Source organism: Chrysoperla carnea, chromosome 3 (assembly GCF_905475395.1).
Source record: "Chrysoperla carnea chromosome 3, inChrCarn1.1, whole genome shotgun sequence".
In the NCBI taxonomy this organism is placed as follows: domain Eukaryota; kingdom Metazoa; phylum Arthropoda; class Insecta; order Neuroptera; family Chrysopidae; genus Chrysoperla; species Chrysoperla carnea.
The window spans coordinates 11482682-11496382 of NC_058339.1; the positions used below are offsets into that span (position 1 = coordinate 11482682).

The following is a 13701-nucleotide window of genomic DNA, read 5'->3' on the forward strand; positions in this document are numbered from 1 at the left end:
ACATTACAATTTGACAGATACTTAGAACAGTATAAATTGTAGGTGAATGAAAATATCAATGTGCAGTCCGCCACCAAATTAACAACGATCGTAACATACACAATAAGAGTAATTACGATTAGCTAGTTCATACTGATGATGACTACTTTGTTGTCGAAATATGTATTTATAAAATACAAAAAATTCATCCACTTGTTCACCACCTTAGGAGTTAAATTTTCAAAAATCCCTTCTTAGTGCTCACTTAAGTCATTGAAGGGACGTTTTATGCTTCTAGGATCAACGTTTTCGTCTGTGCGTTGATCGATCACTTAGTCAGTCAGTTTCTTCTATTATGTATACATAATTAACAAATTACTTACATTATTTCGTATCTATTATTAAATATGAATATCACGGTACTTATTGCATTAAAAAGTAGCGCTTTACGACTCTCTTTGTGACGTGTTATTGGTTGATTATATGCAAAAAATAACCTAGAACATTGGGGAATATACTTTATGGTTAGTCGACGTGATGACCGACATTATTTGTTTATCATTTAGTGCGCTCGAAACAAATGCAATTGTAATTTTAAAAGACCTTTTTTACAGTACGATAAAGCCCTTAAATAAACAATTCAAATATTATTTTAAAATCAACCTCTATTTTTGATGTCGGGGAGTAAATAAGAAAAATATGGTTTAATAATGATACTTGTTGAATATATATATATATATATATATATATATATATATATATATATATATATATATATATATATATATATATAGATAGATATTGCATAATTAATTTTATTTAAATTATTTAATAATAAATAACTGGTATGTATTGAAATGTAAACATAACGCAATAATAATGTTCAATACTAGATATATATTGGCTGCGGTATGGAATGATATATTGCGTTTATTGAATCGTTCACACCATCAAATATATAAACGTACTGAATAAGAGTAAAAGTAATACGTAATATATTCATAAATAGATAGATATTCGTGACCTATCGAAAATGAATTTAAAATTATACAAGACAAAAAAAAAATTATAATACTAGAAATTATGTTATCACGATATTACGAACGGATGACGTGTAGGCTGTACATGTTATGTGTTTTAGGTATATTTTTTATAAAAACAAATTCTCACTTATTCGTTGTGTGCGTAGTCATGGTAGGTACAATAAAATCGATGCCAGCGCTTCCAGTGAAAAATTTTGGCGTTAAAGGGGGCTGTTATTACTAATTTGCAGTACTAATTATTGTAAAACACGAATTAATTAAACTTAATGCATTAAAAATTGTGAAAATAAGAAATCAAATTGCACAAATATTATTTTTCAAATGTAAATTATCATAATTATTTATTTAAATTTGTGAGACAATTATATTAAATTTTCAATGTAAGTCTTAAATGCAATCCATACAATTATATATTATTCATCCATACAATTCTATAATTAAAGTAGTGTATCGTTACCATGGAAATGAAACTCACGCACGGAACGAATACATATTTATTTTTATTGAATAATTTATTATGTAGGTGTTTTTAATTGAATCAAGTTGAAATTTATCAATAATGCAATAATTGGGGGTGGGCAATTATTAATTATTTTGTATGTTTATTTTAAAATCTTATAAAAAAGGCTTGAGTTCGTAATGCATTTTGTCAATAGCGAATATTCACGAATATTCTGTTTTTTGTTATTTTTTTTTTTTAATCAAACATAGTATATGATATGAAATACTATGCCCGATCTCTGTCTAATATCAGCCTAATAAGTAGGTGAAAATGTTGATATTATACGTATTTCTAAGCCGATTTTCATAAATATTTTCACGAAAATTTCATGAATATTTCCTATTTTTTTTAAATTATTAACGATAATAATTATTAAGGATAGAAATCAGAGAAGTTATTAAATTATTTTCTAACTTAATAGTTATATCACTCTTTTTGAAGTCAAATCTTCTAAAGGCAAAGCTACGTCGTTTTCATCATCGTCTTTGTATTTTTTTAATCGAGAAATCAAGATCTATGTAATAATAATTAAAGCTCCACAATTAACTATTATCTGGGTGATTCTGATCTTTGATAACTTCTGATTACTGTTCATAGATGGCATTTGATATGAAATTGTAAAAACATGATTACTTTTATGATTTTTAATACTTTAAAAATAATAATTATCATAATAGTTTTTTTTATACCTACGCACGTTAATGTTAAGTAAGTTTGCTAAACAAGAATTTAAGATAATTAAAATATTTAGTAAAATTTTTGTTTTCTAAAAGTTGAAATATTACAACTAGTTCTTAAAGTTATTTGTTGCGAGTTTTCAATTTTTTAAATCTTTTTATAATGGTAAAAATAATGAAAAATACATACATTAAAGATAACAAAAAAAAAAAAAAATGAAATTAATGTAATTTTTATGTAAAATAACTTTTTGTCAATTTATTTGGTTCATTTTGCTTTTAAAAAATTGGTAGTGAAAAGAAAGTCATCTGTCAAAACTGGCATTCCAAAATAAAAATGTACATCTGTATTATTTAAAGATTCTTTAATCAATTGCATTGCATACCTGTCTGACTAGATCTTATTAATGTTAAAAAAATATTTTTATAAATTTTTTTACTGTTATATATTTTGATTGAAATATATTCTATTAATGTTAAGAAACTGAAAATTTAAATTGTTAGAAAGTTGTAAAAACATTACTTTACTTATTCAAAATTTATCGATTATCCTAAAAATGAATCTCTTTTTTTCGGCTGTGATACTTTCTGTAGGGACTAATTGTACGAGGCCTGTATACCTTTGTTTATTGCTGTTTCCGCTTAAACAAGACTAAATGTATCGTATATTAAGAAACAGTAAGAAAAAGTTTATCAGATGTATTTTAAAATGTATAACATAAATAATGTCATCGCAACAAATTTCGTTACACTTTAGTTAATGTTAAAGATGACATGTTTATCACTATGTAAATGCAGGTCAATAAATCGAATTAACAGCTGTTAACTGTTCAACAAGTAAACGTGATGAAGAACAAGTATCTGACATATGTCAATTTTACACCATTGATATCAAAATATTTACCTGTAATAAAACATTATGCTTTTACCACATGTTTAAATGATATATTACAGATTTACAAAAAATTAATGACCCTTTTAATAAAATTTATAATAATATTTTTTTATGAAGAATTAATTTTATTATTTAATTAGCTGTTTTATCTTATTGTTTTCTACTTAAACAATTATTGATTTGTATTTAAGTCAATATAGAATATTCCACGGCCATCTTTTCTGATATACTCAATGAATAATTACGAGTATTATACATTTAAAAAATTATAAAACCATACATATATTTTACCTGTGTAAAACAATCCCTACCATTATTTCGAGTGTCAAAGAAAGGATCTTTACTTTTAAACCCAGCGAAGCGGGTGAGTATCACTCTGGTCTCAATATATTTTAGATCTCTCTGGATCAATCTTAAAATTTCTAAAACTATCCAGAATATTCTAGACTCAATCAAAACATTTTCAACTCATTTAAAAAAGTTTAATATATTTTAGGGCATTTATAGAGAGAAAGTTTGGTCAGACTCGTAAAAGGAATCCACTCATAAAGTTTCAAGTACCTTTTTTTGATCTCAAATTTCAAACATTTACGACAAGAAAATAAAAAATTTAAATATGAATCACGCGGGAAAACCACACCTATGATTTTATGTTATGCAAAATATTTAAACTGTTTGTCGTGCAAAATGTAGGTGCTTATATATTGTACACAAAAACACTGAACTAAATAGTAAAATAACATAAAAAAGACAATCACTTTTTCGTAATACCTTCAACATGACCTTTATTTGGATATTAATTTAAATTACCGTGTAAATATATGAATTATCCATAACTATAACGAATATACCATGAATACAAAATATATAATTGGACAAAAGTGAATCAGAATTGGAATATATTGAAAATATTCCTGCTACTTGATAAATAAAGTGGAACTTGGTTAAGTTCGATCTGGATAAGTGAGAAATTTCCATAACTGGAACTCATGCAGAGGTGGGAACTACCTCTGTTAGTGGGACGAAGCAAACCTCTAAATCTGGTATCCATTTTTTCGATTTTATCTTACTTCTATAACTGAGACAGTGAGTGAATTTTATATGCATCAACCCCTCTAAGTGAGAACTGAGATAACATCGTTTTGTTTATTTAATTCCGCACTTAATCATATCATACGGATGCTTATTTGAAAAATGCCAAAATGTACGTGATAAACTGAAGTTACTATCCGTTCACGAAAGTGGGAAGACACGCGATGAAATCTGTGTCGAATTTAATGTGCCAAAATATACTCTTTGTAGAATAAAGATAAAATTCAATCACAATGTTCTGAACAGCAAGGAAAACAAAAACGTGTAAGTTTATCAGAATATCCTGAACTTGAACAGTGTTTGCTGAACATGGGTCAAGCAACTTCGTGAAAAAAACGTTCCGATAACTGGATCGATGAAAACAAAGGCACAAGATTTCACACGAATTCTCGGTATTTATAATTTTTGTAGCAGCAATGATATTGATAATACGATATTTTATTTAGTAATCGCATCTTAACAAAAATATTCTGTATTCTCAGCTCTGTTAATGGAATCCTCTGTAAATGAGGCAGATACTTATTTATACCTATGTAAAAAATAAATCTATTTTTCAACTTCCTTACGGCATTTACAAATTACCGTCGAAAAACACACAAAAATCAACAAACTCGACTTCCGATATAGTCGACACTCAAATCACAATTTAAACTTTTTCTAAATTTTACTTTACTAAATTTTTTTCTCCTGTAGTACATCCAACAGTCTAGAGAAAAAATATTAAAATTTAATTTTGTTCATTATATAATTTGTATATCATACCGGTAATAAAATTGCCTAAAATTAAAAGAAAGTAAATTAACACTTATACATAATTTCTTTAGTCTGTTTTTAGCCAAGGTTGCTTTACAACGGAACTCCTCACGAGTCAAGCTAGTCTAGCTATCTACTTTGGTAGATTTATGCGTAAGCCATACTCACATACCGTTTAAAAACCAAATATTTTAAATATCTTGTTCCCTAATAATTTTAATATATTAATTTATTAAATCATAGTAAAATGTAGGTTATAAAAATATAAAACAAATATGACTGATATTTACTTAAAAAGAAAGAAACTAAATTATTCACTACATTAGTTTATTAAATATGAATAATTATAATATAGTCATAAGATATGTGACATTTATTACATAATACTTACAATCTATATTAATTTAGTTGCGTGGTAATTGAAATTGAAATTAAAATGAAATTAAAGATAAAATATAATTAAAATCTTTAATAGAAAAAAAAAGCGAAAGTTGAATTATTTTTTGTACATTTTCAAACAATTTATTTTTACTTATATTAAAACCACTAGATTTGCTCATTTAAGGTAATATTTTGATAAAATATGATTCTTATAGTACTTACTATTTTATTGGGTTTTTAAAAGCTTAACCCCTTCACTACTGTTTAATTTTTTGAGCAGTTTTTAGATAATTTCGGAAAATATCTGGTATATTATAATCAACTCAACATTACTTAGTAGATTAAGTAAGCTATATGCAGATTGTAATGCCATTTATTAATGTAATAATGCCTCTTTAGACATTCAGACTTGATGAAAGTTGAAGTTAGTGTCGATCTTGTTAAAAATGTTACAAATTTACAAAATTTAAAAAACCCCGGATAAATTTTTCGGGCACCTATGGAATCCTAAACTCGCACTTGAAACATATCAAATAAGACTCTGAAATTATCAGAAATAACCTTTCTTTAAAGTTCAAAGTTCATTGACAATTCTTTAGTTTTTTCGAGTACAAAATCCTAAACTCGCATGGGAAACATAGCTAAAAACACTCTTCATTAAATTATCTTTCAAACGAAATAAAAAAAATCAAAATTTGTTCACCGGTTTGGGCACTACTATGCCACAGACAGAGACTCACAGACAGACACATACAAAATCTTTAAGAATACAATCAAATACATTTGAAAAAAGTCTGTATTTTTGGAATATATGTTGTTAAATAGATTCATAATAAGGCAATCCGATACTTAAAATTCTTATAAGGATTCCTACATTTTAAAATCTCATTGAAGCTAAAAGGTAGCTGCCTCTAAGCCATCAGAAATTTCATCTAATTTGATGGGAGTATATATAGTTTATAACGAGTCAATTAAATAAATAATTTATTTGTTTATTTTTAATGTAAATTCCTAGAACATGAAAAATTTATTAATCATAAATTATGGTTTTTACGATTAAACCGTTTTCAATAGTACAAATAAAATAAAATAATAAAATATTAGAAGAAAAAAAAAAAAAAAAACTTTCACTGATTAGCATTCAAATAACTGATATTTACATTTTATTTTTTTTAAATGTATAACGATAATATTTAATGGTAGAATTAACGATATAATTATCTAATTAACAATGAAAATAACTAATAAATGCAAAATTTGTGCGCTATATTACAGCGTCTTCAATAGGACTTGGTTAACGAGCCAATGAAGTTTTAGAAAACCCATGTTGTCAAATTGCAAACATTTTGAAGAGATGCAAATACACTTAGTACCCAATCTATCTAAATATCGGTGTACGTAATTTCAATTCTTAAAGTTAAAAGTTGACAGAAGGATTTTTATATCGTGTATATATGAAATATATATCAAGGTATACTAAGTTTAGTCCCAAGTTTGTAACGCTTAAAAATATTCATACTATGAACAAACTTTTGGTATAGGTGTTCATAAAATCACCTACTTAGTCCATTTCCGGTTGTCTGTCTGTCTGTCTGACCGTCTGTCATCACGATAACTCAAAAACGAAAAGAGATATCAAATTGAAATTTTTATAGCGTGCTTAATACGTAAAAAGTGAGGTCGAATTCGTAAATGAGCAACATAGGTCAATTAGATTTTGGGTCACTAGGACCCATCTTGTAAACCGTTAGAACAAAAGTTTAAATGTTGAGAACTTTTGTTTGAAACATTTTTCGTAAACATTACTGTTTACTCTTGCTTCTGCAAAATAAAGTTTGCCTTTAAAATTAACATTTTTCGTTTGAAGAATTTTTCTCGATTAAATTTATTTACCGAGTTTCAACCGTTTGTTAACTTAAAAAAACCATTCTGTATATGTACTTTTCATATGTTGTGCAGTACGTGTATGGTTTCCCGAAATAAAACCAAGATTTTGAAGACACTGTACTTATTGAAGTATAAAGAAAGTCTAATAAAACTACTTACTTTTTATGAGCACATTCTCCTATTTCTCTCTACACTGATATTCACTTATCAATTATAAATAGAATTTTCTATTTTTATCTAAATTACTAAGCTGCCGTTTAGGGACAATATCGTTGTATAGATAGAGAAGCTATTGTCATCCTTTTTTGCGTTTTGTTTTTGGAAAGTTTCAATAATTAAATTACACGTGTTATAATGCAAGAGCCAGGCCAAAAAAGATTTGTTGAAAAGCTGATCATTTGAGGTTTGGTTATAGTAGTTGTGTACACATACATACTGCGGTCAGTCAAGCAAACGAAAGAACTGGGCTCAGATATATGCTATCGAATCGGTTAAGTTTTACGTGATACTAAAATGAATTAACTAAAGCTGAAATTGTTATTCATATTGTATATTGTATATAAATAACAGTTATGATTGTCAGTCAGTTAGGTTTTAGAACAGGGCTGGCCAGTCGGCCCTTATTTATGAACAATAAATACATCAGATTCATTTAAATACCACGGAAATCATAAAGGAATCTTATTTATTTATTGTTTACAAATAAAGGCTGACTGACCAGCCCTGTTCTCACGTTTATCTGACTGACTGTCATAACTGTTATCTATATGCAATATACAAGCTGTATAACAATTTTAAGCTTTAATAAATTCATTTAAATACCACGGAAATCATAAATGAATCTTATTTTATTTATTGTTCATAAATAAGGGCTGACTGATCAGCCATGTTCTAACACCTGACAATCATAACTGTTGTTTATATACAATATACAATCTCTGGCCTGGCTCTTAAACCATTATTGTCTATAATTAAATGTTATACGTTGTAATTGTACTTTTTGGAAAAAATTTGAATTATTCGAAAAATTTGTAACATTGTGTAATTTACGAGGTTACGAGGTACAAATATTTATGTTTTGTATGTTTTGTAAGGTTATATATTTGGTATGGAATTTTCTATTTATTTTCCATTTAAAAATATTCGTGATATGTGATACTTTGTATGTGCATTTATTTTTTAACCGATATATTTAATTAAAAAATTCCAAATAATTAAAGTAACAAGTATTTATTATTTTTACTTTCTGTATGTAGTACCTATGTAGTATATATCTATGTATATATGGAATTGCATATTTAATTCAACATATTTAATGTAAAAGAAATGGATGAATGCACAATTGAAAACAAGCCTAGTCTACTTTGACAGACCGCAGACACGTTACTTTATGAATGATTTGAAAAAAAAAATTAGGTTAGAATTTGTTCTTTTTTTCATGTTTGACATTTTTATTTTAAAAATATTATAGACAAGTGAAAACAAACAATTGACTGAGTTAATTGTTGAAATACCATGCATAGTCAGTGTTGATTTCTTTATCACATAACACATACAAACATGTGACACATACATAACTAATAATCAAGATTTAAATAATATAGAATAATCAAGATAAAATCATACATAACTAATAATCAATAATTTCCGCCTAATTGGCGCTCTCACGGTTAAACAGTGATGTTTACGAAAAAATGTTTCAAACAAAAGTTGATGAGGAATTTTTGATAAGGAACATTTTTTACATTTAAACTTTTGTTCTATCTCTAACGGTTTACAAGATGGGTCTTACGGACCCAAGACCCAATTGACCTGTGATGCTCATTTACGAACTTGACCTCACTTTTTACGTATTGAGTACGCTGTAAAAATTTCAGCTCGATATCTTTTTTCGTTTTTAGTTATCGTGTCCACAGATGGACGGACGGACGGACGGACAACCGGAAATGGACTAATTAGGTGATTTTATGAACACCTGTGACAAATTTTTTTTTTCTAGCATCATTATTTTTAAGCGTTACAAACTTGGGACTAAACTTAATACACTATGTATATTTCATATATACATGGTATAATAAGTTCGGGCATAGATTTGAGAATGAAAAAATTGTATGCTGAGTCATTAAAGATACAGTCTGTGGACACACTGAAAAGTGATTGTCTTACAAACAACAGTTCTCCAAAGGCAGTTTTGCTACGAATAACCAGTGATTGACATATGTGACTTTGAAACCCAGAGTATAAAAAGACTATTTTTCGAGGGGTAATTCTAGGTACTAGAGGACGACTTGGTCGGCAATCCAGAAATTAAGAACAAAATCATTTTATCGTAAAAAAAGCGTGGGGTGCCAGATTTTCAATTATTGTAAATATTTTATTAATAGATATTGGTAAAAATATGGTCATTATAATATATCTAAACAAGCTCCCAACGCTTTTTAACGATAACATGATTTTTTTCTTAACCACTCTATATTTAATTTTAAACAATAATTTATTTTTTACTCTTTAGTTCAGCTAGCTTCAAAAGCGTGTTTTTCAATTTTTTAAACTATGATTTACTATTATTATCCAATATTATCTGCGCTCCCACCATCAAAGATTTTTTTTAGATAATCGTTAATTTTGAAGATTCTGATTAGGATCTAATTATTGTATTGTCATTGGTCCTTGATAATTTTGCGAAGTTTCAATTCAATTCAAAGTTTTGAAGTGGGTGAAAAGCACGTTCAAAGATTCCGTTACATAGATACCAACCTAATAAAAGCGTGTTAAAGTATGACACTGGTTAGGTATCAACTACAAGAAAAAATGTCAAAACTAATTAAATTCTTGATATTACCATGTAAATGTTTCTTAGCTTGGGAAACTTGATTCCTAACATAGCCTAACACCTATGTTTTTAAAATAGGTTTTTTTTTTAGTTTTAGAACCACTTAAAGATGAAAACTTAGTATTTCCAGAGAATTATTTTACTCATTGCAATTTTTTGAAAAAAAAATCTAATTTAGAGAATTTATAGCGTTTTGAAATTACGTGCACCTTATATGGCATCTTTACTTACATAAAAAAACAATAAATTTTCATAATTATATCATTAAAACTCTCAAGAGGACGATTTATTTAGGTTAATGATATTTACTAAATAGAAAAATTAGAAATCATTTTACACGGCATGATACTCCCTTGAGTATTAAGAAATAGATCATTTAAGTTAACAAGTCAATTTTTATTAAATTATTAATTTGAGAAAAATATCCCTTCAGGCTATCAATTGTTTGGTAACCGTTCTACTGCGAATAACTTTCGAATAAAATTTCTACTGCGAATAAAATAAAAAAAATACTTTCTTATATAATCAACTGGCAAACGTGATTTTCCCCACTTCAAGACATCGGATTGAATTGAAACTTCGCACAATTATCAAAGGCCGATGCCAATATCATACTTTAATAAGTTTGTCATATTATTCTGATCATGATTTTAATGGTTAACGATAAACTAAACAAGTGAAAACAAACAATTGACTGAGTTAATTGTTGAAATACCATGCATAGTCAGTGTTGATTTTTTTATCACATTACACATACAAACATGTGATACATACTTAACTGATAATAAAGTATAGTACATATTATAAAAAAATGTTTCAATCAAAAGTTGTTTAATTTTTGATAAGGAACATTTTTTACATTTAAACTTTTGTTCTATCTCTAACGGTTTACAAGATGGGTTTACAAGATATCAAGACCCGATTGACCTATGATGCTCATTTACGAACTTCACCTCACTTTTTACGTCCTGAGTACGCTGTAAAAATTTCAGCTCGATATCTTTTTTCGTTTTTGAGTTATCGTGTCCACAGACGGACAACCGGAAATGACTAATTAGGTGATTTTATGAACACCTATGACAAAATTTTTTTCCTAGCATCATTATTTTTAAGCGTTACAAACTTGGGACTAAACTTAATATACTATGTATATTTCATATATACATGGTATAAAAATCTTTGATGGTGGAAGCGCAGATAAAATTCCATAATAATAATATAAAAAAAACTTTAAAAACACGCTTTTGTAACTAACTGAACTAAAAAAATAAAAATTAATTGCTATAAGTCCAAAAAAAAAAAAAAGTAGAGTGATTAAGAAAAAAATCATTTTATCGTAAAAATGCGTGCTTTTTAAGATATTTTATAATGACAAAACTTTAGCCAATAACCAATAAAAATGCTTTTATCTTAATCATAATTTTTTTGGAATTTAAAGATAGAAATTATTTTCTACTTTTTAGTTCAGCTAGTTATTAAAGCGTGTTTTTTTAAGTTTTTTTAAATTAATATTTTTCATTCTTAAATATGTATCTTAAAATTAATTTTAATATTTGAAATATGCTAAAAATTAATCGAAGAAAGTCATGTTTTTACGGATAAAAGAAAAAGGTTGAAAATACTGTTTTACATCAAGTTCAACATATTGTTAACAGTTTTTTCTTGCATAACTGTGAACTGATGATCTTGTGCTGTACTACAGCACTTCTTCAGTAAAATATATTTAAAATTTGACAATATTAGATAAAGATGAATATAATTAAAGTTAACTTGGTCATTTTGATGACAAGTTAAGTGGATATTTTTAAAATGAGGTTACAAAAAAAAAAAAAAAAAAAAAAATTATTAAGCCGTTATCTTTTTCAAGAATAAAATATCTCTTTTATATACTTTTGCAAATAAATTGATTTATTCTATATCTATTAAACAAAAAAAGTATAAAATATGATTTTTTTTTTAATATCAAGTTCAAACCATAAACTTTCTTCTCATTAAAAAAAAACATTTAAAAATTCTGTTATAATTCTTTGATAGCCTAAACGATTACAACTGGCAGAGTTGTTTAAACATCCTGTATTTTGAAATATTTATTCTAATTTATAAAAAAAGTTCAAAAGAAAAAGGATCAGTTTATTCTTAGAGCTTATCTGATCTTAGCTTTATAATTGATTAATTAGTTCACTTCATAAATACTCTTATCATTTCGAACAAGACTTATCATTTTATCAGTTGTGGGGTATTGAATTTTAATTTGTAATAAGAAACAAAGTTGGAAAAAACAAAAATATAAATGAAATAAACAAAATTCAATATTTTTTCGAAAAATTTCTAGGGAAGAAATCTGTTGTAAATTTTATTTTATACAAGCTTGTCATAAAAATTTTAGTTTAACTAATTTTAAAAGAAAATTCTTAAAATTAAGAATTAGATTGATCATTATCACCATGCTGCCCTCCATTTGAGAGAGTTACGAAATATCTTACATAAATATATACGCAATTATTTAAAACAGGAATAAATAAAAAGTAAAATTTTTTTTACCTTTCTTTTTCTTTTCTATTCGAACTGCTGTCGTTAAACACGCAATCGCTGCTATTAATAACAAATATCGATGTATCCAATCCATCGTACTATATAATTTATTTAAAGTCCAAGAAAACTTATTAATAAAATCCTTTAAATATTACACACACTTTTCCAAAAGATACAAGTTCAACACAAAAAAATAATAATCCACAAGAAATCAAAAAAAGTTGAGAATAGCAAAAAAAAAACTGTACACTATTAAATTTTTTGGAGAACTACATCTACTCTAAGTCAAAATGTGTAACAAAACAAACCAAAAAAAAACTAGTATATTTGTCTTTTCGCCGAAACGGCTGAAGAAACACTAACTAAAATTTTTACACTGTATCACAATTTTGTTACTATATTAAATTTTAATCGAATTTTTACCATTCACTTGTTTGAAAAAAATCCACCGCCACTAAATTGAACGTCATACCATATAGAATGTTACTACTATTGGTTATTTTGGCCTAATTTTTCCCACCACGTTCTTGCATGTAAATACAATCATATTACCATTTTTTTTTTCTTTCAATTCCCACTGCCTTAGATATTTGTATAGTTTTTATTCATTGATCATCTGTTCTTGGCTTCTGTTGTCTGTTGTACAAAAAGTATAATTTTATTTCTCTATGTTTTAGTAATTATTATCATTACCTTTATTACTTTCTTGAAGTCAGGCTAGTTTGTTGTATAGATTCAACAACAACAACAACAAGAAACAACAAACAACTTTACTATATGCTATGTAAAATATAACAACAGACAGACAAGTGTGTGTTTTCTGTGTGCGTTTGTTTTTTAAAATATATTTAGTTATACGCTAGCTATGTGCTTACAAACTGAATCTCCTCGTGGTTTTTTTATTATAACTGTAAAAACAATGTAATTACATTATGTCTGATATAAATATTAAAAAACTATGCCATTATATCGTCATTTCATTTGCATTTTTATACCATCAACGTATACTAAGTTTAGTCCCAAGTTTGTAATGCTTAAAAATATTGACGCTACGAACAAAATTTTGGGTTGTCTGCCTGTCTGTCTGTCTGTCTGTCGGTCGGTCGTCTGTCATCACGATTACTCAA

The 13701-nt window shown here is 26.8% G+C and overlaps 1 protein-coding gene across 2 annotated transcripts in view; it reads right to left on the bottom strand.

Moving 5' to 3' along the window:
* LOC123297010 (laccase-4) overlaps positions 1 to 12766 on the bottom strand; it is a 109343-nt gene extending 96577 nt beyond the window's left edge. For both annotated transcript variants that reach the window (XM_044878762.1, XM_044878761.1), the window contains exon 1: positions 12584 to 12766. In XM_044878762.1, the coding sequence (XP_044734697.1) occupies positions 12584 to 12668 (85 nt within the window). In that variant the 5' untranslated portion in view covers positions 12669 to 12766. The remainder of the gene's footprint in view (positions 1 to 12583) is intronic.
* Positions 12767 to 13701: the final 935 nt, after the last annotated feature.